The 22,401-nt window shown below is 40.6% G+C and overlaps 3 protein-coding genes across 4 annotated transcripts; 1 reads left to right on the top strand and 2 right to left on the bottom strand.

Moving 5' to 3' along the window:
• On the top strand, positions 1-1,444 carry LOC130172925 (transcription factor HES-5-like). The gene is made up of 3 exons (XM_056381902.1): positions 1-77; positions 262-348; positions 453-1,444. The coding sequence occupies exons 1-3, from the start codon at positions 33-35 to the stop codon at positions 987-989; spliced, it is 669 nt and encodes a 222-aa protein (XP_056237877.1). The 5' UTR covers positions 1-32; the 3' UTR covers positions 990-1,444.
• Positions 1,445-5,452: 4,008 nt separating this feature from the next.
• Positions 5,453-15,318, bottom strand: notchl (notch receptor, like). The gene is made up of 11 exons (XM_056381886.1): positions 14,907-15,318; positions 13,721-13,865; positions 13,099-13,431; positions 11,876-12,084; positions 10,693-11,017; positions 9,990-10,165; positions 9,237-9,298; positions 8,894-9,017; positions 7,329-7,426; positions 6,868-7,199; positions 5,453-6,644 (listed from the first exon to the last, which is right to left on the bottom strand). The coding sequence occupies exons 1-11, from the start codon at positions 14,956-14,958 to the stop codon at positions 6,128-6,130; spliced, it is 2,373 nt and encodes a 790-aa protein (XP_056237861.1). The 5' UTR covers positions 14,959-15,318; the 3' UTR covers positions 5,453-6,127.
• Positions 15,319-15,361: 43 nt separating this feature from the next.
• On the bottom strand, positions 15,362-21,292 carry LOC130172917 (uncharacterized). 2 transcript variants are annotated; one of them, XM_056381891.1, is made up of 5 exons: positions 21,000-21,290; positions 19,910-20,017; positions 19,089-19,238; positions 17,828-18,463; positions 15,362-16,962 (listed from the first exon to the last, which is right to left on the bottom strand). In XM_056381891.1, the coding sequence occupies exons 1-5, from the start codon at positions 21,043-21,045 to the stop codon at positions 16,043-16,045; spliced, it is 1,860 nt and encodes a 619-aa protein (XP_056237866.1). In that variant the 5' UTR covers positions 21,046-21,290; the 3' UTR covers positions 15,362-16,042. The 2 variants fall into 2 exon arrangements, with proteins under 2 accessions (XP_056237866.1, XP_056237867.1); XM_056381892.1 differs by lacking the exon at positions 19,910-20,017 and having other exon boundaries at positions 21,000-21,292.
• Positions 21,293-22,401: the final 1,109 nt, after the last annotated feature.

The raw sequence follows: 22,401 nt of genomic DNA on the forward strand, positions 1-22,401 counted from the left end.
AGTTACTACTGGATAGTTCTTGGACTACAACCATGAAATTACTTCAGGATTCACAGGACGCAAAGGCCCAAAAGAAGGTACTTGTATTATTTATGCCTTCATGGAATATTACAGATTATTATTGTTAACAGTGCTGTCTCACCTGAGATGCACATCGCCCTGTATGCGGGACAGAAGCATGCATTTGGAAAGGACTGAAACAGTTTCACCTTGCAGTATCATTCATTCATTAATCTTATTATCTCGTTTCTGTTTCTGTAGAGTCTCAAACCTCAGGTGGAGAGACGTCGAAGAGAGAGAATGAACCGCAGCCTGGAGAGCCTGAAGACTCTTCTGCTACAGAGACAGGTAAAGGCCACGTGGCTCTGGTGGTCATTTGGTCCAGCCTACAAGATTAAAGAGATTTTAGTGGGGGTGGGAAATTGCTTATTAACTCTTTGTTTGTGTCCTAGGAGGAGACTCAGCGCAGGGTGGAGAAAGCTGAGATACTCGAACACACAGTCCTCTTCCTCCAGAACACTGCCAAAGAAGACAAGACGAGAGCTGGAGGTGGAGGCGGGGGCGGAGGCCGGAAGCACTCCTTCCAAGACGGCTTCTCCACCTGCCTGCAGAGAGCCGCTCAGTTCCTGGGACCTGAGGGGAAAGGCTTGTGGCTCGGAGCAGCGCTGGACGCATCTTTTGCCGCTCGCTTCGCCCGTTCAGACTCTGATTCTGCAGGCGTCCAGGGGAGAACTGAGGCCCGCTCCTCCACCAGCTCTCTGCTTCTCAGGAAGACGTCCAGATCTATTCTTCGGCTGCTGATAAACAGGTCCGGACACAGACTGTGCACGCCCGTCTCAAATGTGGCCAGCTGTGTTCAGACCCCGGGAGAATCACGTCGTTCTCCCACAACTCCTCAACAGCCCCACAAAGTGGCGAGTAGAGCGAGCAAACAGAGTCCGTCGCAAAGCCACCCGGTCAGCCAGTGTTTGTGGAGGCCCTGGCCCTGAGTTACTAAAGAAACTGAACTTTAAATGACTCTAACATGCTGATTCAGATTCATACAACAGCATGTGTTGCTCATTTGTCTTTCTACGAGGACATTTTCAGTGCAATGTATTGAACACGGGCCTTCTGTTTCCTGTAAATTCTGACACATTTGTAGATACTGTAAAATTATTATGATCACATCCAGTGCTGCTACTGCCTCTACAGGCCGGCTCGTGATAACTGTGTCATTTATTAAGTATTTTTGCACCTTAATTTATTTTATTTGTCATTTGTAAATAAACAAAAGGAAAAATCACCAAACAATGGCTGTGTGTTCATTAATTGTTTGCTGGCACGTGCCTCAGGGAGCGAGGTGTGGACTTGTGCTGCCACACGTGAGGATGAAAGGCACCATGTGGTGACATTTCACAGTTTGACCCTTTCTTCGTTACTTCGAAAAATTATAACATACATCGAGGTTGCCAAAACATCCAGCAACACTAAATACATACATACATTTATACGTAACAGACTGGCTGTCAAAAGCCAGATTTATGGTTAAATTTGAACTAACTAAATTTCACATTGATAAAGGTGTTAAGGCCGTGCGTAAAAAGTGCCATTCCCGTGCGTAATGTCTCTTCTTCCTGCTTTGAAATCGAGTGAAAAAAATGTGAAATGTTTACCCTGGTTAAATAGATTAAATTGGGGATAAGAATCGTTGTTATGGACAAAATCACAATTTACTGCAGAAAAAATGAGGTATTTTTTGACGTGCGTAAAACAGTACGCCGCACGCTCCCCTATCCCTGAATTGCGTCAGTAGAAAAACTTGCTCATATTGCGGAACTCTTCTTTCACTGGGACTCATTTGCACCTCAATCGCAGGTGAGTGCGCGTGGGAATGTGGGAAGTGTCTCCTGCCTGTGTCGTCCTTTCCACTGATGTATCAGTTTTAACAGGTAGTAAAGTTGTAAATGCAGCGCCATTTCCCCTTTTCCCACGAGGAAGAGTTGTAACCCCCCCCCCCCCCCCCCCACGTACAGTGTGCGTATTTACATGAAGAAGAAACGTAGAGTGTGAAATTTCAAAGGAAAAACAGACTGAATGTCAGCTGCGCTAAAGAAGCAAATGGTTGAAATGCAGAGCAGAGCTTTGATCCACAACGGCGCGTGCCTCACAATCACTTGCACGCGTGTGGATCAAAGCTCTGGATACTTGTATACAATCGTACTGCATGCAATCAATTCACGTGATTTACAGATCAATATAATATAGTTATATAGTTTGCCTCTTATCATACACTCAAAAAACTGCTGGGTTAAAAAAAATAACAACCTCAACCTCAGTTACGTGTTGCCTATACACTGGGTTATTTCCTGTCTCATTGCCTTCATATTTTTATATTTAATAAAATAATAATAATAATAATATGTAACAATTATTGAATGACATTTTCTGCCAAAACGAGTTATTTTACAAGAATACAAATTACATGACAGGCTACAATACACCTCATGCTATAGAGAAACTTCCAGGTGGGAGGGGGCTCGGTGTAATTGACTTCAAACATGAAGAAAGCCTTAAAACAAAGATCTAAAACCACCAGGGAAGAGTCTGTTTCGATGGCGTGGCCTGAAATAATGATGAAGGCCTGGCAAATCATCATCTCATCTCCAAGGCACAAAAAGTGCAGGAAAGGTTAATAGGTCTTTGCATGTCATAAATACTCAACCATGTTGGTCCCCACCTGTTAATTACACATCTGTCACTTTTATACTGTTGCAATATAACTGAAATTAAGTTATCCTGAAAGTATGATCACCAAAAACTACTGATTGCAAACATTAAGTGGCCAAATATGGCCAAATGTGAACATGCGAAAGGCAAACACATTAAATTTGTATTCAAATAGTCTTTGTCAACTAAATGTAAGAGTTGAAATAGATTTTATTCTTTGTTTACAGTTTTTTTTTTGTTTGCTTATTTAAATTTTTTTTTGTCTCATTTAAAGTTTGTTTTTCTTGTTAACGGGTTTTGTTTCACATTTACAGTTTAATTTTATGGGTTTAATTTTACATTCACAGTTTATTATTTTCCTTTCAAACATTCTACCACTAAATTACCTTCATAGTTATCAAGCAGTACAAACATCAACCCTTATTGAAGTAGAAAACCTAAAGCAAAACTTACAGGATGCATGCCAATAAATGACATGTGCGACTCCTCAGTGGTGGCTCTGATAACTTTTCCTCCTTCCTTATAGGTAGATGGGGGAAGTAGAGTTGCAGGACCTTCAGAGCTCTATCATCTTTAGCAACAAAAAAAGTTGAGCATTAACATTTAAATCATATGCTACATTTAACAATGATATTTCTGAAGCAGTATCTCTAGCCCTGGTGTTGATTAGTGCCTATAAGTGTGTTGATAATGAACCTTATTAAAACACAAGAAGTGTGGTAACATCCTACAATGGACTAAAAACTGTTTCATGATTTAAAAAGTTATATATTTGCAGAGTGACACAAGACAAAGAGACATTTAAGCTTTTCTTTTATCATGGTAATGTGACAATGAAAACCCACGTGCCTTACAAATTCACAAGGACTGAATTCTTTTGCCAACTTTACATAGGCTGTTTGAGGGACATATGTTGGCCTTGTAATGTCCAAACTTTAAGATAGCAGCAAATGCTAACCTGATAATGTCTGATTGACACTGCATTAGGTTTATGCTAGCCTTGTATTCCACAAGTTAGCAGCTAATGTTACTAGCACTGTGTAATGTAGTGTAATGCTAGCCTTTGTACAAGAGTTAGTAGCTAAAGCTAGCCTTGTAATATTCAGAGGTTAGGAAGAGCTAAAACTATCTTGGTAATTGTAAGGTCCAAAAGTTAGCAGCTTATGTTAGCCTACTCTCCAAAGGTTAACTAATGCTACCCAAAATTTTGGAAGGTTAGCAACTAATGCTAGCCTTAAAATATCTGATTTATGATAATGACACTGCTTATATTCATGCTAGCCTTGGTTTCTAGCTAATGCTAATGACATATTCTTATTTTATCTTACCACTATCTTTTTGAAGACAAAAGTTAACAGCAGCTATCTTTGTAATTGTAATGTCCAAAAGTTAGCAGCTAACTTTGTTATTCATGTGTGTATACAGCAACTCTGAGAACACAAATCTCATGCTGTGTTTAGCACTTCATCTTTAATAGTGGAAACACTTTGAATAACAGGTTTGTTTGTGGTTATTATTCTGTTTCGTTACAGTATTTTTTGGTTAAATAGATACATTTCTAAAAGACTTTGGTTTGAATCTGAGCACCTTGATAATCCATACTCACCATGAACTCCAGGTGTTAAAATAGGGGGTGGCGGCCAAACACTTCCCTGTTTTATTCTCTTGCTGATGTCATCAATGATGTCACAGGTTATACCATGACTGTGGGGGTGGTAATAAATTTAATATACTGTGTTAATGAATATTTGTCTGATTTGGAGTGATTATAAAGTTTGTTTACAAAATCCAAATCCAGTACAAGTACGTCTTTTTTGTACTGTTGATGTTTACAGATAGTAGAAAGATTTTGTGTGTTAATCTTTTTAAATGAGATAGACTTAAACCCATGAATGAGGTTTGGTTCTGCCCAGTCTGATTGTCCAGGAGAGAGAGGGATTATATAAACAGAGGTCCTGGCTCAGCTGAGAGAAGGATGTCTGTGCAGGTGAGAGAGTTATAGTGGTCATACAGCGTTACCTTAATTTTAACTCTGTGAAAATTAGCAGCTTAAGGTATTAAAATTTTAACAGGAAAATGGATGTTCACTGACCAAGCTTAGATATATAACTTATTCTTTTCTATATAACTTTTCTTTTCATTTTATCCAATGTAACTGTTACTGTTTATGTTTTATTAGAGTTACCAGTTAATTTTATTTACTGCCATTTTAAAGTGACATTGTAATTGATGGCCAACTTAGCAGCTAAGGTTACTTACTGACATTTTATTACTGTAGAGTCATCATGTTATTTTCCTTTTTACCATACAAGCAATGTTTTTTTTCGAGGTAATGTAACCGTCATTGTTACCTTTCAAATCAATATTGACTTTGTGATGTTACTTTCACTTTTTTATTTTCCTTGACATCAGATTGTCGAGGCCAAACATTTTGTCAGGTTGCTTTCTTTTTTAATCGCCTCACCAGCGCAGGCAACAGCTGAACACTCGCCTCCACCTTCAGCCTGAAAACCTCCCTGGCTTCTGCCTCCCAGCTGGTCGTCTGTAAGAAGACAGTCTTACCCTGGTATTAATGAAGCCATAATGTCAACACAATGAAAACATAAAACCATCCTCTTGTTCAAGATGTGATGTCTGATTTGTTGATAAAGATGAAAAAAAATAATTGGTAGATGAGATTATACTTTGAGATTATAGCCTTCATGTTGTGGGATTTGAAAATGAAATTAAAAATCTGTATTACTTAAATGAAAAGTCACTTTATTACATGCATCAACATGATTCTTCGTCTTTGTGTAACTGTGCACATATTTCATTTTTTTTTTTTTTTTAAATCTCTCCTTCAATATTTCTCCAATAAACAGAATGTAACCTGTTACACGTGAAGACAATGTGAACACACTGTAGTTCAGTTGCAGACTGACGGCCGGATTCATCACATTTGATTGGCATTCATGTCAAACATGCTCCATCGCCTATTTGACTGTGCCATGTAACATAAAATTTACAATTAATATCCTCCTCTCTAGTAAAAATATAATAATAATAATAATAATTTAGGGCAAGGCTGAATGAAAACAGAAGGGGTTGTTCGGGCTGGAACATCTCCAAGTGCTGCTGAGTATTAATTTGACAGGAATGTAACAAATAAGTAATTTAACAAGCAAATCTGTCATGTGACACCCAACAGATGTATATTGGAGAATCATTAACTCCCAAATTACAGTAAATACAAGCTGGACTCCTTCCAGCTGTGGGCCTACTGGTACACCCTCTGCTTTGCATTGGGATTAACAAAATAGGCCTGATGCCAAACTAAAACTCAACGTAGGTCTATTAAACCACCGCAATCATCATTCTCCTATTCTTATGGGCTGAATGGAAAGGCAGCTGAAGTTTCTTTGCTTTTTCCTCTTCTCTACAAGGCTGTCTGTGTGGAGTCGTTCATGTTGTTTGACCTCTCACCTCTAGATTTCTGCTCTGTGTTTGTTGAACTCACCGCTGCTTGTTCTGCTCTGTGGGGATCTGCTCTATCACCATTTACAACTGGCTGGCGATCTGATTGGGCGGCAGCATCTGTGGGAGGTGAAACAACCACTCTCTCTATGGGCTCAATGGCTGTTCTGTCTGTCACAATAATATAATTGGGCTCTGGCTGGTGGGCACTGGAGCGACGCTGCAATGCATGCTGGGTGCAGGAAAAGGAACGCTGGCGAGGGGCTGGTTGGGGTGACAGGAAGTGAGGCGTCGCAGCTCTGGGGGCTTCATGATGCCTGTCACGATCCTCGTCTTCTGAGGTCACCTCCTGTAAGGTGCTGATTGGTCGAGGGGAACGGCCCATGACTCTTGGCGGGACCAAAGCCGTTGCTGATTGGTTGAGCTGTGGTCGCCAGTTCTGAGGACAGGGGTACTGCACTCTGTTCATCGACCAATCGCTGGCAAGACGAGACAGACATCACGATATTAGACAGGATCCATTAACAGAAAGGCTGGAAAAGTAGTGCTGGCTTCACATGTTTTATCCAATCAAATACAATTTCATGGTCTTGGTTCAAATATCTACCAATCATTTTTCTGTCAATGGACTAACTGATTAATTGACTAACTGTTTTAGCTGTAACTGTAAACTTTACGCGCATTATATTTGTGAAACCATACTTTTGTGGCGGCGGGGTCATATCTCGATGTCCTACGATCCCAGAGAAGGAGGCGCTTCTTCCAGGCAGGCCTTGCGCTCCGACCCACGGCGAGTACATCAGAGCGCGCTCCTCCCACATCATGTCGTTGGCCGAGTCGATGGGAACAGGCCCTCTCTGAATCTGGTGAGCTAGCAGGAGCTCCAGGACCTGGTGGCGCATGCCTTCTCTGGCCACGTCGATCGGTCGACGTCCCCTTCGATCACGCAGCTCAAGGTTGGCACCATGAAGGAGGAGAAGTCTGGCAGTGTCATAGCAACCATGGAGGGCAGAGAGGAAGAGCGGCGTCTCGCCCTACCAGAGACAAAATCATGAATATAACATACTGCTGAGATGTTTGAAAGTCATTTCATCTACTTTGCTTTACAGTACAAGTCTAATCCCTCTGAATAACAACAGCAGGAAGAAACTTTCTGCTCTTACCTTGTTGTCTTGCAGGTCTACAGCGGCCCCATAGCGTATGAGGGTCCTTGTTAGGGAGAGGTGATTTACTGAGCATGCCCAGTGCAGGGCTGATCTCCCTGAGAGAGACAGTGTGAGTGGAGGTGAGGGGGAAGAAGGGAGGGAGTAAGTCAGCCAATGAACAACCATTACACAACAGAGTCGAGCCCAGGTGGTGAAGAGAGGGAGAATGAAGGGGAAGGGATGTGGAGATGAACTGCTTCAGCCCAGGTGACAGAGATGGGACATAAACACAGGAAACGTAAAAGGTGTAGAAAGAGAGAGACAGAGAGAAAATCTAAGAGACAGCGAAAGCAGGAAGAAGAAGGACGAGCAACAAAGTTAATATGTCCATCGACCAGAGTTTGAGCTGTATAGCACATTAACTTTGTTCTGAGTCGGAGGAGGGCAGCAGGGGAGCTGGAGAAAGACAAAGAGGAAGAGATGGAAGCCATGGAGAGGAGAGGACAGAACGGGAGAGGAGGGACACAAAAAGAGGACGTGAGAGAGACGGGGTAAGTTACACCAGTTACTCAACCCCTCAGTGTACAGGTGTCAGAAAATAATGGCTTGCTCATGAGCTGTACATGTTATTTCTCTCCCAGGTGGGCTTTAACCTATTCATGCATGGTATTCAAACATGGCAAGTGAACAGATAAAATTAAGACATTTTCATTAGCCATGATAGCGATGTGGCTCGAGGGATGGCAATGTTGGTTCTGTCAGTTTAGCCTGAAATTTTTCAACATCTATTGGATAAACTACCATTAATTTTTTTACTGATATTCGTCGTCCCCAGAACATGTGGTTACAACTGACTTTGGTCATTTCTTTGTTTTTATTGACATGTCTCAAAAACTCTTGGATGGATTGCAATGAAATATGGTGTAGACCTTTATGTCCCTCTCAGGGTGATCTGTAATAACTTTGCTGATCCCTTGACTTTTCCTCCAGCCATCATCATTTCAACATTGTAATTCGTCCAATACTTTGGTTTATGATCAAATACCTGGAAACCTAAAACTGTAAAACATTTGTTTTGGTAATTAGTAAATGCTAGCATGCTAAAGTAAGATGGTGAACATGATAAACATAATACCTGCTAGATATCAGCATGTCAAGCAGTCTTGTCACTGTGAGCATGTTAGCATGCTGGTGTTAGCATTTAGCTCAACGAGGCTTCACTGAGCCGTTAGATGGCTATAGATTAGAATTAAACAGCATTTACAAAAGCAGCCAATTAATGTATGATGGGGTTAAAGCAGAATTCACCAGTGTCTGCGCCTGACATCAGTGATGACATAACATTGCAGGAAAATGGTTGGATCCTATAGTGAACTGCACAGGCAACGATGGAACTGCATTTGAACATAATTCTTCATTACTGTTTTAGACTACTTGTCTCATAAAATGGATAAAGTTCCTGGCATTCACATTGTTCTTAACTTCAAGAAGGTGAAAACAGGCAGCAAGAATTACATGCAAATACTATTTGACTAAGGTTTGTGGCCAAACTAATATGAGTGACTTTGACAGGGATGCATTACCAGTATGATCAGTGTTGTTAACTGGTACTCCTGCTCGAAGCAGCTCCAAAACCACTCTGTCCAGACCGCTACGCACGGCTCGAATCAGAACCACAGACCCATCTGGGCCACACCACTCTGCCGACTGCAAAGACAACCAAATCACGATGAATAAAAACCGCATGTACAACATACACACATATATAATACAGTCTGTATAAAGAAAAAACAAACGCATTACTTCTTCTACAACAGAAAAATAAAACAAACAAGCAAAAAGACAACTCAGATAAATAAATCAAAATTTTAACATGAAGAATGACCAAGTTTATATAAAGACATGGGAGTAAAGGCAAGGCCAGACCTGCTGAGGAGGACTGAGCAGAGGAGGAGGCATGGCGTTTCTCTCCCATCCTCTAGGTGGAGCTAAAGGAGAGAACAAGAACAGTTTAAGGAGGTCAGGGTTTGTGTATGGATGGGTATGTATAGTTTACATGCAAACGTTCATGTCTCAAACTGTAACTCCACAGCGTGTCAGTGTGAATCCTGCTTTACTCAGTTTCTTACACTATGTGTATGAGTGTAGTGTCTCCATGAACTTCTTTACTAAAGTTGTTGAATAAAATGATTCCGATTTTGTCATTAAATATTGGCAAAATTTAAGAATGTGTCATATGTGATGACAAAATGATGTGGCTTTTAGTTTCAGGCTGCAACTAATGACAATTTCATAGTCGATCAATCTACTGATTATTTTCTCAGTTAATTGTTTGGTCTATAAAATGTAGTGTAATGAAAAATCTCCAAAGTGACACCTTCAAATGTCTTGTTTTGTCCGACCAACAGTCCAGAGCCCAACGATATTCAACTTACAATACAAAACACAAAAAAAAGCAAAAGAGAAGCTATTTTTGCCTAAAAAATACTGAAACAATTAATCTACAATGAAAATGCTGCTGATTCTTTTCTTTTGAGTGACTAATCGATTGTTTACAACGCTCTCATTAAACACACAGTCACGGTAAAGTAATGCTAGACGTAGTAAAAACGGATCACAGATTCTCAGAGGAATAAAAATTTTGGAGCTAGGAATGAATTCATGACTGAAAACCCTTACGTTGAATGGGTCTGCGGGACTGTGAGGGTCCATTTCGGTAGTGTTTCTGCTCCTGGGTCCTGTGGTCACAGATGGAGGCTTCCTCCTCTCGTCTGGAGCATCTAGCATTGATGTCTTCCATTGAACTCTGGGTAAAGTCTGTGTCACTTCCTATATCCTGGTCCCTTTTGAGAGGCCTGAAAACAAAAGCACAGTTTTTATGCTGCAGATTAAGAAACTATTGCTGTGGTCCTGTGGTCTTTTCCTTTTCTTTTCCTGTCTTTTTATTTTAACTTATGAGTCACCAAAGAGCTCCGCAAAACACCCAAAATGTCAACACGCAGAGTGTTGTTGTTTCTGAGAACAACATGGGCCCTGAAACATGCCAGGAGCAGAGATTTTTTCAGCTTCAGGGCAAATAGAGAAAGAGAAGCGTCGGTGACATGCAACAAAGGTTCCCAGCTGTAATCAAACTGGAACCATTATGGCTTCACGGGTTAAGGTTAGGGTCCATGACTTATAAAAGATTAATCAATAATCACATTTGTTGAGGCTGAATTTTCTGTCTAATGAAATGTTCCAAAAAAGACAAAAAAAAGTGACATTCGGTCTTTGTTATCACTATACAGGATGAACTCTCACTTGTTTTGGAATAAACTATAGTTGTCTACATGACATCATTCCTCCAGCAGACAAAACATCCTCTCCAAGCATCTCCTCTCACCGCATTCGAATGGCGTCCTCGCCCAGCGGCTCCCTCCGCCTCTTTTTCTCTGCTTCCTTGGCTTTCTTCTTTTTCCTCAGGCTGATCTTGTCCTTCTCCCTGCTGGATCTGACCCGTTGGTCTTGGTGGGCTGCGTGTGGCGTCCAGGACTTGGCTTTGCCGTCGTTGTCGGTGACCGTAGACCGGTGTCTCACCCTGTTATTGACCTCCCTCTCCGCCCGCTGATGTCTCACCCTCCTCACCACAAGGAACACCACCAGGGGAAGCAACAGCAGCAGGGCAATTGCTATGGCAACCACGGCCCATAGCCACACAGGTTTCGACTCTTTGAGAGAAAGAATTAAAAAAAATAAAAAGATTTTCTGATTAAAATCATGTTCCTCACAGTCACATTGTAATATTGTGTTTTAGTTGACATAAATCTTAAACTTACATAACATAAGTAACATAAGTATTTATGTTGTAAATCTGTGACAGATTTCAGTGAGATTAAACTGTATTTTATTTCTTTCTGCTAAACCTGAGAATATATCTTGGCTTTGCAGGTGATAAGTTTTAACCTTTTAAAATATCAAGGCACCAACAGATTGTTCAGGCCACATTGGAGCAACAGAACAAGCCGCAAACACAACGTTGACATATTTATCACCTTCTACTGTGAAGTTGTTCTGGCAATTGTGTTAGCAAACAATTGCCCAACGTAGCATGGATAAAATAGGAGTTATCTATTATGATGAAATCCTGTACTTTTGCCTCTGGCTACCTTGCCTTGTGAATTTAAGTTAACTTAACCTCTCCTAAACCTACCTAAACCAAGTATGTCTAATCTTAAAATAAAACATTTCTATTCATGTGCAATGAACCAACCTCTTGGTTAAGTGCATAAAACACTTCTACCCATAAACCTGGTAATATCCAAATTATCACCTAGGTGAGCCACTTCACTCCTTAAAAAGAGACAATTTGACCAGACGTCCTTCTTTGCCATTTTGATTTGTAACTCTTTAAAACTCAGGGATGAAATATGTGAACAAAACTGAAAACCTGCAGCAGTGACCGATACATCTGCACACTGGAAATGGAAAGATGCTCTATAATGTTTTGGATGTGTGTGTGTGTGTGTGTGTGTATGTGTGTGTGTGTGTGTGTGTGTGTGTGCAGGACACAGGACATGCGAGCCTACCTTTGACTTCCTTTTTCACCGTTTCCTCCTCTCCGGTTCTTATATCCACACCTCTAATACCGATGACGGCCTTCAGCTCCGGCAGGGCGGGGAACGAGATGGGCTTCAGTAACATTACGGCACGTAGGAAACTGGCGGCCTCGGAGGCAGAGGGGAAACAGGTAGATGGGGAGCATGGCCTGTTGTCCACTCCGAGGAAAAGGAGGGAGCTGGGAAAAAGAGAGAGAGAGGAAGGAAACAGTGGGAGAGTAAGTATGTCATTTTGAGGCCAGTTTCATGAAGCACTTTGTTGATTAGAATCTCTAACTTTCTCAAATCTGGAACATATACTAATGTAAAAAGACCTATTTCAACATTTGCCCTTAGCAAAATGTTACACCCTCTTACCAAACAAACAAAAACTCAGCAAAATAATTACAGAGATAGACATGGATGTCAATATGTCAATATTCATATCAGCATCCCTGGTTCAGACTGGCTTGCTGTACTCAGTGGGGTTCCCCAGGTTCTGTGTTTGGCCCACTTTTATTCTATCTTTACATAAATGCGTTGTTGTGAAGTGTTAATGCACATGGATATGAAACTCATTGTTATGCAGATGTTAGAGTGTTGTGTAGCTGTGGATCTGTACTCTAGATCCTAGCCTTTAATATTTGGCTCAGTTAACTCATGAACAGTTAATGGAGACAAAACTATGTTGATGTTATTTTCTAATGCTTTTGAAGCTGTAAGTGAATGTATCAGCACAGTGTTAGATGTTAGACTCGCAGAATGTTGATATTTGGGACCAAATTAAAAAACAATAATTTCTGCTCTGCTTTCCAGAGTTAGCTGGCTGTTTCTGTCCATACGTCAACTGAATCACTGGTAGATTTTTATTTATGAACCCACTCGGGCGAATCGTGATATATCTGTGACCCTAATTTACAAACTTCATGTTGCAATAGTTATCTCAGATTACAAGAACTTGAAATAATCAATTTACTGTAAATTCTACAGTAAATAACTGCATTGTTAAATGTTTCTGTTCGTAGCCCACTTGTAGGCGTTATTATCTGTCTTTAGAATTGTTCTATTGTTACCTGATTTTGTATTGTTGTGTCTGAATCTTCTGAAGCTGCCATCTTGGCCAGGTCTAAATAAAAGTTAAATAAAGTACAACTGCACTCACTATTTTTGAAACACCTAATCATAATGCCAGTAACATTTCACTCAGCACGCACCCATTAGAGTCAGCCGGTGTTGTCTTAGCCAGCAGCTCGATGAGCTCCTCAGAGGTATAGTCAAACAGTTTCTTGCTGGTGTCGAGGGGGACGGACCCTCGCAGTTTAAGTGTCGACTGGAGGATGACGCTGAGCGCCCAGAGCAGGGAGCTGTTGGAGAAGGTGCCACGTTGTAGTGGGATGTTAGTGTGGAGGACCATGGTGCCTTTAGCCCATACAGGGCTCTGGTGTGTGAAGCAGTCGCTGCCGTCCCATCCACAGGGGGCGCTGTCGCATCCCTGCTCGCAGTGGGAGTTGGCGTAGTGATCACGGCAGTACTGGATGTGGCCTGGACTGAGAGCCATGATGGGGAGGGATGAAAGGATAAACAGAAAGAGACAGAATTATTAGACAAAATAATCTGGATTTAAGAAGAACACATCAAAACACAGAAACAAGCACCAAAACATCCTGAAAGCTAAATTGATATATGTGAAAAGAAAAAGCCAGGATTATATACAAATAAGACAAAAACACATAACCCAGCATACAATAGGACAGAACATCCATAACCTGGATAAGGCAATGAACAATTTGTTTTAATTCCCAGCATTCACTATTAAACTGGAAATGCTTATATTACTTGCAGTGTCCCTTGTCCTTCAGGCAGTCGAAGCCGTCTCTGAGACACTGGGGCTCCATACATGCTCTGTCACATGTCCCGTCTGCAAACTTGTCCTTACACTTTCTGTTGCCTGGACACTTAACCCATGGATCACTAGATGCAGCTGTGGAGACAAATACAGATTGGTCTGATGTCTCACATGAATTGTGACCTTTTTAAACAGTTGTTGTGGTGAGTCTGCTCTAGTGTCTAGTGTGTATGTGCTGTATGTCTAAAGAACGCCTTGTATGTCTAGTTCCTTTTCATGCTCCTTGAACCTGACATTATACAGTAATCAAAGTGACCATGCAAACTGTTTTCACTGTGTTTTATCGCAGGACCAGCTCACCCACATATTCAAACCCCTCATTGTTTCAGCGCATTAGCAACTATTCATAACAATGCAGGTCAAGCCATGAAAGGTGGGTCCTGGTACGGGCCGTTAACGGGAACAGGAAATGGGGCTGACATAAACAGGAAGTTTCCAGGAGAAGCGAATAGCAACAGGAAATGGAGTGGGCCGGGGACTTGATAAAGGTCGAAGGTCATCACCATGGCAATGAGGAATGTGATGGAGTTGGACAATGGGGTTGGCAGGTGTGTGTGGGACCATAAAATAAGAGCAGAAAAAAAAGTATGGACAATAGAGCTGAAATTAGACATGTTAAGTGTTTTACACTTTTGTTTCGCTTGATCAGCAAAGAGGGACTTCCTGGTTCAGAAGGAATAGAAATCTATGTACAATAGAAATATAAGTCCTTATATTCATATAAGGACTTATATTTCTATTGTACAAATGTAAGAAAAATAAATATTAAAACAAGGAAATTAAACTGTAAAAAGATTTTTCACTTTGTCTTTAACAGAACATTGAAAAAGCTATGATGAAAAACAAGTAATGTCTATTTCAAAATATTTAAAAATAATACATATGGAGAGAAGTTATTTACAGAAAATTCATTATTCAGTGAAAATACAAAGCTTCAGTGTAAACAATCATATCTATATTATGTCGTAAACCACACAGGCACACATTACCTTAACAAGTCCTTGAAAATGGTAATAATGAATTTAACTTTTTTCAAACTGGTCTTAAGAGTGGCGTGTTTCATGTATGTATGAAAGAAAGATAAATGTGTTGAGAACAGAGCGGACACTAACTCACCCCGACACGTCCAGCTCAGTCCCAGCAGAAGAAACATGCTCAGAGCCAACATCTTCAGCCTGATCAGGTCAGCAGCTGGGGGCCTTTTCCTCCCTCCGCTCAGACGGATCTGCGGTCCAGTCCAGCTGTTTGGTAAAACCTGCCTCTGATCCTCAGAAGCTCGGCTGCGACTCAAAGCGCTTCGCACTGTTGTAAATGTGCGGCCCTGTGGTGCAGCTACAGCCCCGCTGCGCACAATGAACAGTTAACTCTGAGTCAAGTCGCCCAATTCCATCACCACCGTCAGCGCCACCGACACCTTCTAACGCCACCCAGCCCACTTTGTTCACTTGCTAGCTTTTCTCTTTTTTTTTCAGAGGCCAGCGGATATCTGGACAACTTCCTGCCACTGTGTGGAGAAGAATAGGAGGGCAAAGACCATATGTGTGTGTGTGTGTGTGTGTGTGTGTTGTGTGTGTGTGTGTGTGTGTGTGTGTGTGTATTTGTAGTTCTTACAGTGGCTCAACTTGAAAAAAAACCCACATTATGTGTTGTCTGAGCTGTTGGAAGAGCCGTTATTCTGTATTGTGTGAGGGTGACGGCGTAGTGTGAATTTGATCTTTTCAAACAAGCGTAGAAGCACATTCAAACACAAGCTTTGTCCTGCTGAGTCCAGAAACTTGACTGTGAATGCTCTGCCTCTGACAGGAATCTACAGTGCTTCTCTTATTTGTTCTAAAGTCACAGAAGAAAATAGAAGAAAATAGAAACTTTGGGCCCGAATGGCTCCTTGTCAAGAACAGAGGTAGATAAACAAAAACAAATAGATTGAGTAGTTTTGTAGTGTTGAGTCCTTTCAGACATTTGGCTTTGGCTTTTCACATGTATTGAAATTCAAAACAGAAAATTGTCAGATTAATATGTTTTAGTTAATTGCAAATTGTTAAATTGTAAAGAACAACTTGGACAAAATGCATGTAGTGCTTAAACAATTCCACAGCTGCATAAAGACAACTGGACGGATTCAGACAGTGTGAGCTTGGAAGAAGCAACTAGTGTCTATGCTTAACGGGATATAATTAAGATCGTTAAGTACAGAGTCGTTTTGGCAAAGTCTTGAATGAAACTTGGCAGAGAACTCCAACATAGCTCCTTTTCTACTGGTTACCCGCTTTCTCTAGTTGTGGCCCCGAAGCTCCTCTTTCCATGCAGTATTCCTCCCAAAGCTCATTAAACAAGTTTCCTGTCGCACCAAAAGTACAACTCTGATCCCTTTTGGGGTCGCACAATCCCAAATCCATCTTTTTAAATACCGCACAGAAAACCTGCCGAGAGAGCGGTGTCGTCTTCCTCTCTAAGCAGTGGTTGTAGTAGTGCCTGTACACGTCGGACATGTTGGAGAAGACTGGCTCCAGATACAGCTTGGAGATGGACGTCCCGCAACAGTAAGAGGGCACTTTAGGTAAACTCTCCAGGAACTCCTTCAGGACTATATGTTCTGAGGCTTTACGAGACTTCCTCTGCGTTTGCTTCTTTGTGTTTTCCTCTGAATCCCCTTGCTGGGATGCGTTTTGTGCCCAGTTAAGCACTGACCACTCTCCAACCCCCAAAGTGGAAAGAAACATCTTTTTGCAAACTTGTTTTCTGTCGCCGTCAGCTATCAAATGGTATCGCATCGAGACCGATCTTCTCGACTGAGTCCACGGTGCTCGGGTTCTTTCCACCGGGTCACAGTCAACTAGTCCGGCCACGTAGATCTTTCTCTGAGACCAGTTCATGCACTGCCAGAAAGTAGTAAAAAGGTCGTGCCTCGCTTCCTCATTGAAGTCAGCACAGAAGCGGTTGGAGGCCCTTTTACAAGCACTGGACGTGCATCTTGGTCCTATTGTCCTCTGAGCTTTAGTTACGGTCGTCCCATCTTTCTTTCGTTTGCTAATATAAGGTTTTCCCTCCATTCTAAGTTGCTTCTGTCGATTTTGCTTCCACGTTAGGGGCTTGGCAACTCGAGACTTCTTTCTGGCTGACGCCTCTGGTTCTGATGCCCTGTTTTTGTCTTTATCAGTGACGTTCACTTGCTCTGCAAAAAACAGGGAAATATAATTAACATTATAGCCCCACCGATACTGGATTTTTTTTGTGATCAATACTGATATCAACATGTGGGAGTTTAAATACCTGATAACTATGGACGGGACGATTAATTTAGTAATTTTTAAAAACAAACACATAAAATACACAAACAATCTCTATACGGATTCATTAGCTATTTTTTTGTGACCAAGAAACATACTGACATTTTACAGTTGATGAATCCACCTGTCAGCGCTCTCTGGTGGACAAACTATGTAATTGTGACACTGTTAAATGATCTCAGCTCTAGTTTGGTTTTTCTTGTTACTTTTAGACTGAGCTAATATCAGCCTCGAGGATTTATTGGTCTGGCTGTAATTAACATACATGAAGCATTACTGTGGTACACTTCAGTGTTACTGCAAACAATATGACCTTGTGCTAAATATGTCACCTTAGCTCTAACATGATTACATGAGTTCGCTACTGAGAGTGGCGGCAGATATGGGTTATTTTCATTATCAATTAATATGTCAGTTAATTTTCCAATTAAATGACAAATCATTTACTCTTAACATTCATACAATTCAGTTACAATTTCCTAAAAGCCTAATGTGACATCTTGAAATCGCTTGTTTTGTCCAACCAGCAGTTACAGTGTAAAGCTAAAGGAATTCGACTTACAGTAAAACAGGCAATCATCACATTTGAGGAGCCAGGACCAGCACGTACTTGGCATTTTTCCTTGATCAATGATAGCATTTAATCTGTCAACAAAACTGTTGTGTTGGATGACTAATCGATAAATCAACTAATTGGTTCTGTCCCACGTTTAGAGAGTCGGTGTTAAGGGCAAAAGAAAAAGCACTCACCCTGATTGACGTCCACAGTGTGACTGATTGCAGAAGGAGGAGGATTCTGTCGTGAGCACTGAGCGACAGTCGGCCTCTTTTCTAATTTGTTTTCATTCGCTTCAGCCTTTTTTGTTGTTCCTCTCTGCGCCCAGTTGAGCACAGACCACTCTCCTATCCCCAGAGTGGACAGGAACATGTTTTTGCATACTTGTTTCCTTTTGCCGTCCACCATCAGGTGATAACGGAGTGAAACCGATCTTCTTGACTGTGATCCCACCGCTCGAGATCTCTCCACGGGGTCACGGTCGACCTGTCCTGCTACGTACAGTTTCCTCTGAGCCCAGTTCATGTGCTGCCAGAACTCGTCGAACACCTTCTTCCTGGTTTCTTCGTTGATTTCATTGCAAAGCCGGTTTGATGCCTTTTTGCAGGCATTCGAGGTGCACCTTGGTCCAACTGCTCTTGGCTGTTTTGTCACAATCTCGCCGTCTTTTTTCCTTTTGCTTAAGTATTCTTTTCCCTCCATCCTCAGCTGTTTCTGCTTGTTTTGCTTCCACTTTGTTGGATCTGCGATTTTGGCTTTGGGTGTTTTTCTGGAGGCCCCTGCTTTATCCAAATTAGAGCTTCCATTTTTAGCAGCTGTATTAAGAAGTGCTGTAAAAGAACAAAAACAAAAACCAGCTGCATTTTAGAATGACTAACTTAAGTAGTTTTTATATACTGTCCAACAATATATGAGAGAAAGAGTATCCAGATCCAGATTATTGTTAGATGTACTATTGATTTATATTTACATACATGTAAAAACAAAAAAATGTCTTTAACAGGCTATGAGTTTGCATTCACAAACTTCTGCATCCAGCTGGAAATGGTTACAGTTTTATGCACTGGACTTTATGCTACTTTATACTAATATTGTTCTTTTAACTCCACTACATTTATTTGATGACTTTAGTTACCAGTTACTGAGCAGATTCAGACAAATAACACAAAATATAATCAAACAAACATCATTTATTATAGTACTTTTTGTAATTTAAGTATATTCTGATACTTTCGTACTTTTAAATAAGTAACATTTGGATTTTATTACCTTTTCTTTTTTTCAAATATTTCTACTAAAGTAAAAGATTTGAGTTCTTCTTCCACTAGAGGTTTTATGTCACAATAATTTCAGACAACAGGATGATAAAACAGGATCCAATTATTCAATCAATCTGGGTGTAGTTGTTAAATCCAGTTATAGAGTTACACAGGACTCCACCACACTGTGACTTACTAGTGTCAGTACCCAGAGGCAGTGGGCTCTGTACAGGAAACTGGGGAATCATCTGCGGCTCTGCTGTTATCATCGAGTGGGACCTTTTTTTGGATGGTCCATCTCTGTCCATGTCAGATTTCCTGCTTGCATCTGAGACATGTAGATGATCTGGATAGAACAACACACAAGCATCTGGTTAAGCGTGGCTGGATTATCCTCCAGGCTCAGACACAGGCTCAAGGGTAAAACTTTGTGGTTGGGCCCTTGCTGACCTCCACTATACAGCACATGGCAGCTTAATTATTTCCCATGGCACCCAGATACCAAGACTACCCTAAAGCTGAAATGACTACACTACTCAACTGATGCAAAATTAATTGATAAGAATTCTGACAATTGATTAACCAGTCAGCCACTGATACTAGCATCATTTCCTAGTTTCCCATTTTCTTTTATAATAGTAAACTCAGTATCTTTGGGGTTTTGAATTGTGCTCAAACAAAAGCAGACATGTTCATATGTTCGTTTGAATTTCGGGGAATAATTATGGATATTTTTCACTACATTCTCACATTTTGAAAATTATCAGCAAATATAAACTTGAAAATATAAAAAATGAAGCATTTCACAGTAGATCTTGTCACAGAGTCCCTCTACAGTACCAGCCCAGAACCACTAGATGAAGGATGGAGGAGTCGTCAGAGTTCATATTTTACTTAATTAAATAATTTGCAACAAATTTGTGACTGATAAAACTCTTTGTCATTAACTGCTGTGTATCTTTAAAGAGCGTGGGACGCTCAGAGTGACAGTGTGATGAGCTCTGAGCTCAGACCCACCTGGTGGGATGTGGTGCAGCCCCAGAGTCTCAGTGACTGTGGGTCTGTGAACAGGGGGGTCATTGGTGGGTTTGGGGAGGAGACCAATATCCTCCATTGCTGCAATGGCTAAACATAACAAAAACTTTGTTGGAGCCTTGTGCATCAAGCAAAACACTAGCATGCTTTTTTAGATTCAGTGATTAGCATTCAGACTGCAAGACTGTCAGCATTCAGACCATGAAGTTGGCTTCTGATTCAGCAGTTAAGGGGAGAGTTAGAGGAAACCTTACACTACAGAGCCAGCAGGTTTTTGCAGTACGTATTGTTGTGACAGGGTGTTAGTTAATGACGTAACACTGTTTTAAAACCCACTTTCAGATTCATTTGATTTCACTGTGTTTTCTCCATCCAGACAAAAAACCAGGTCCAGCATGAAAACCCCTCACTTACACTAAAGACTCCTGTAACTGTTTAAAACACATGTTCTCCCTCCAGACCACACTGGACCAGGTCTAGATCACTAACCAGTCCACTTACATTTATCAAATCTGGATTAGATTAGCAAAAGAGAGTGTGAAAAAAAGATGTGAAATGCTGTTTTCAACCAGCTTCTCTATAATAATAAAATAGGCCACATTTAAAAATAAAATCTGCTAAACCTGGTCTGATGTGGTCTAGATCCCAAAGAGGCTTTTAAACAATGTGAAGGCTTTAACTGGGATATCTATCCCCCTGTCACAACAGCAAATGGCTTTAAAACAAAAACGGAGAATATAGTTGTATAAGTTTCCCTTAACTGCCGAATCGTTAGCTAACTTCAAGCTAACTTCAGCGTCTTTATACAAAAATTGTAAAAATGACTGTCCATCCTGTTTAACGGAAGAAAACAAACCCATGTGTCGAAAGCCAGATGTTTTGTATGTTACGTATAAAAAGTAGGCGTTGCTGGGCCTGACATTCATCGGAAAGGTAAGTCAAGAAGGCTGCAACGGTGGTCGTGATAGATATTTCATTAACATCAGCCTATATTTAGCTCCAAGTTGCTCTCCATGCAGGCTAACCAGCGGTAAACACTTTAACATGACACATATTCACCGTGTTTGCTTACATAGTGTTATACATTTGAAAACGTCTCGTAGACCCGTCGGTTCCATCCAGATCAGATCAGTTTCCCCGCTGCCGGTTGTTTACTCCATCACGGCTCTGACTGTCCAGCCCAACATGTGGCAGCTCAGGGTTTTTATTTTCCTAAATATCTGAAGTGTCGGATCTGAGGAGACGCTCGCTGGCAGCTGCCATGTCTGCGCATGCGCACTAGCTTCGAAGGTGGAAAATCAGCACGTTTGTGGTCAGGCATTTAGAAATAAATGAATGAATGAAAGGATAAAAAGAATAAATGATTGTTATTAGCGGAAGAAGCAAAAAAAAAAAAATTTTTTTTAAAAAAACACTCCATTATAGAATTCTGTATTAAAAATCCAACTTTAATTAACAATTCAGAGGTACTATCAGCAAAATATACTCAGTATATTGAGTAAAAGTACTTATTTTGCAGAAGAATAACCCCTGTGACTGGTAGGTTTCCAAACATTAAGGACTAAAAGCTGTTTCAAAGCAGAATTCTGATGGAGAAACTCTGATACATTCATTTATTTATTGGATGTAATTCAAATTTTAACACTGTAAGTCTTAAAATGCTGGAATCAGCCTGTAAATTATGTGTTAGTTTTTAGTTATATAATCTAAACAAACCTCAGGTTGCTTATTAATAATGCTTGCATACCTTTCCTTTCATGAGAATTTTACTTATAATTGTGTATTTCGACAGTGTTGTATTGCAAAACCTTCTCCACAAATGATTTATGACATTATTAGATTATCATTACTGAAAGATGTAGGAAGCATTTTAATGCTGTAGCCGGGACTGGGCTCATTTATAAACTGTTGGATAGTTGAATTTATAATAACTGGTCATATGTTTGGGTCTAAAATCTTGTAGTAACTATAGGTGTCAAATAAATGTAGTGGAGAAATGAAATGTGGTGGACCACTTCAAAATTGTAACCTCATCAAATTAATAAAGATCTGACAACAGATTGGATTGGATTTTCAAAAAATACAAAGAAGGAAACTTATTCTAAGCATTAGTGATTTATAGTGGCTTGCAAAGAGGCTGCTTAATATAGCAACAACGTTTATAGCTTTGCTCATCCCATTCTTCTAACATGAAAGCAGGGGAAAGGAAGGAAGCTATCAGGGAGTTCAAAGTTTCTGTTGGAGGCTTCAGTCTCTAATTCAAGGCCAGATCACCAGCCAAGCAAAGCTGGCAACTGCCACAGGGTCATACAGGGCTGCAACTAATGATTATGTTCATTATTGATGAATGTATCGATTTTTTAAAGTCATAAAATACTGAAAAATACACCAAACGTGGTCAGATTTCTTGTCTGGTCTGAGGAGCAGTCCCAAAAGCAAAGATTTTCAGGTTATAAAAATATAAAACAGAGAAA

This window comes from Seriola aureovittata, chromosome 7 (assembly GCF_021018895.1).
Source record: "Seriola aureovittata isolate HTS-2021-v1 ecotype China chromosome 7, ASM2101889v1, whole genome shotgun sequence".
Lineage (NCBI taxonomy): Eukaryota > Metazoa > Chordata > Actinopteri > Carangiformes > Carangidae > Seriola > Seriola aureovittata.

What these genes read in the sequence shown, in the direction of transcription:
- LOC130172925 (XM_056381902.1), top strand. Translation starts at nt 33, where the DNA reads ATGAAATTACTTCAGGATTCACAGGACGCAAAGGCCCAAAAGAAG. An exon ending in ACGCAAAGGCCCAAAAGAAG is followed by an intron (nt 78 to 261) that starts GTACTTGTATTA and finishes CTGTTTCTGTAG; the next exon opens with AGTCTCAAACCTCAGGTGGA. An exon ending in CTCTTCTGCTACAGAGACAG is followed by an intron (nt 349 to 452) that starts GTAAAGGCCACG and finishes TTTGTGTCCTAG; the next exon opens with GAGGAGACTCAGCGCAGGGT.
- notchl (XM_056381886.1), bottom strand. Translation starts at nt 14,958, where the DNA reads ATGTTGGCTCTGAGCATGTTTCTTCTGCTGGGACTGAGCTGGACGTGT. An exon ending in TAACAACACTGATCATACTG is followed by an intron (nt 7,427 to 8,893) that starts GTAATGCATCCC and finishes TGTCTCTCTCAG; the next exon opens with GGAGATCAGCCCTGCACTGG. An exon ending in ATGACCCCGCCGCCACAAAA is followed by an intron (nt 6,645 to 6,867) that starts GTATGGTTTCAC and finishes TCGTCTTGCCAG; the next exon opens with CGATTGGTCGATGAACAGAG.
- LOC130172917 (XM_056381891.1), bottom strand. Translation starts at nt 21,045, where the DNA reads ATGGAACCGACGGGTCTACGAGACGTTTTCAAATGTATAACACTAT. An exon ending in TTTCAAATGTATAACACTAT is followed by an intron (nt 20,018 to 20,999) that starts GTAAGCAAACAC and finishes TGTTATGTTTAG; the next exon opens with CCATTGCAGCAATGGAGGAT. An exon ending in CACTGTGGACGTCAATCAGG is followed by an intron (nt 16,963 to 17,827) that starts GTGAGTGCTTTT and finishes TGTTTTTTGCAG; the next exon opens with AGCAAGTGAACGTCACTGAT.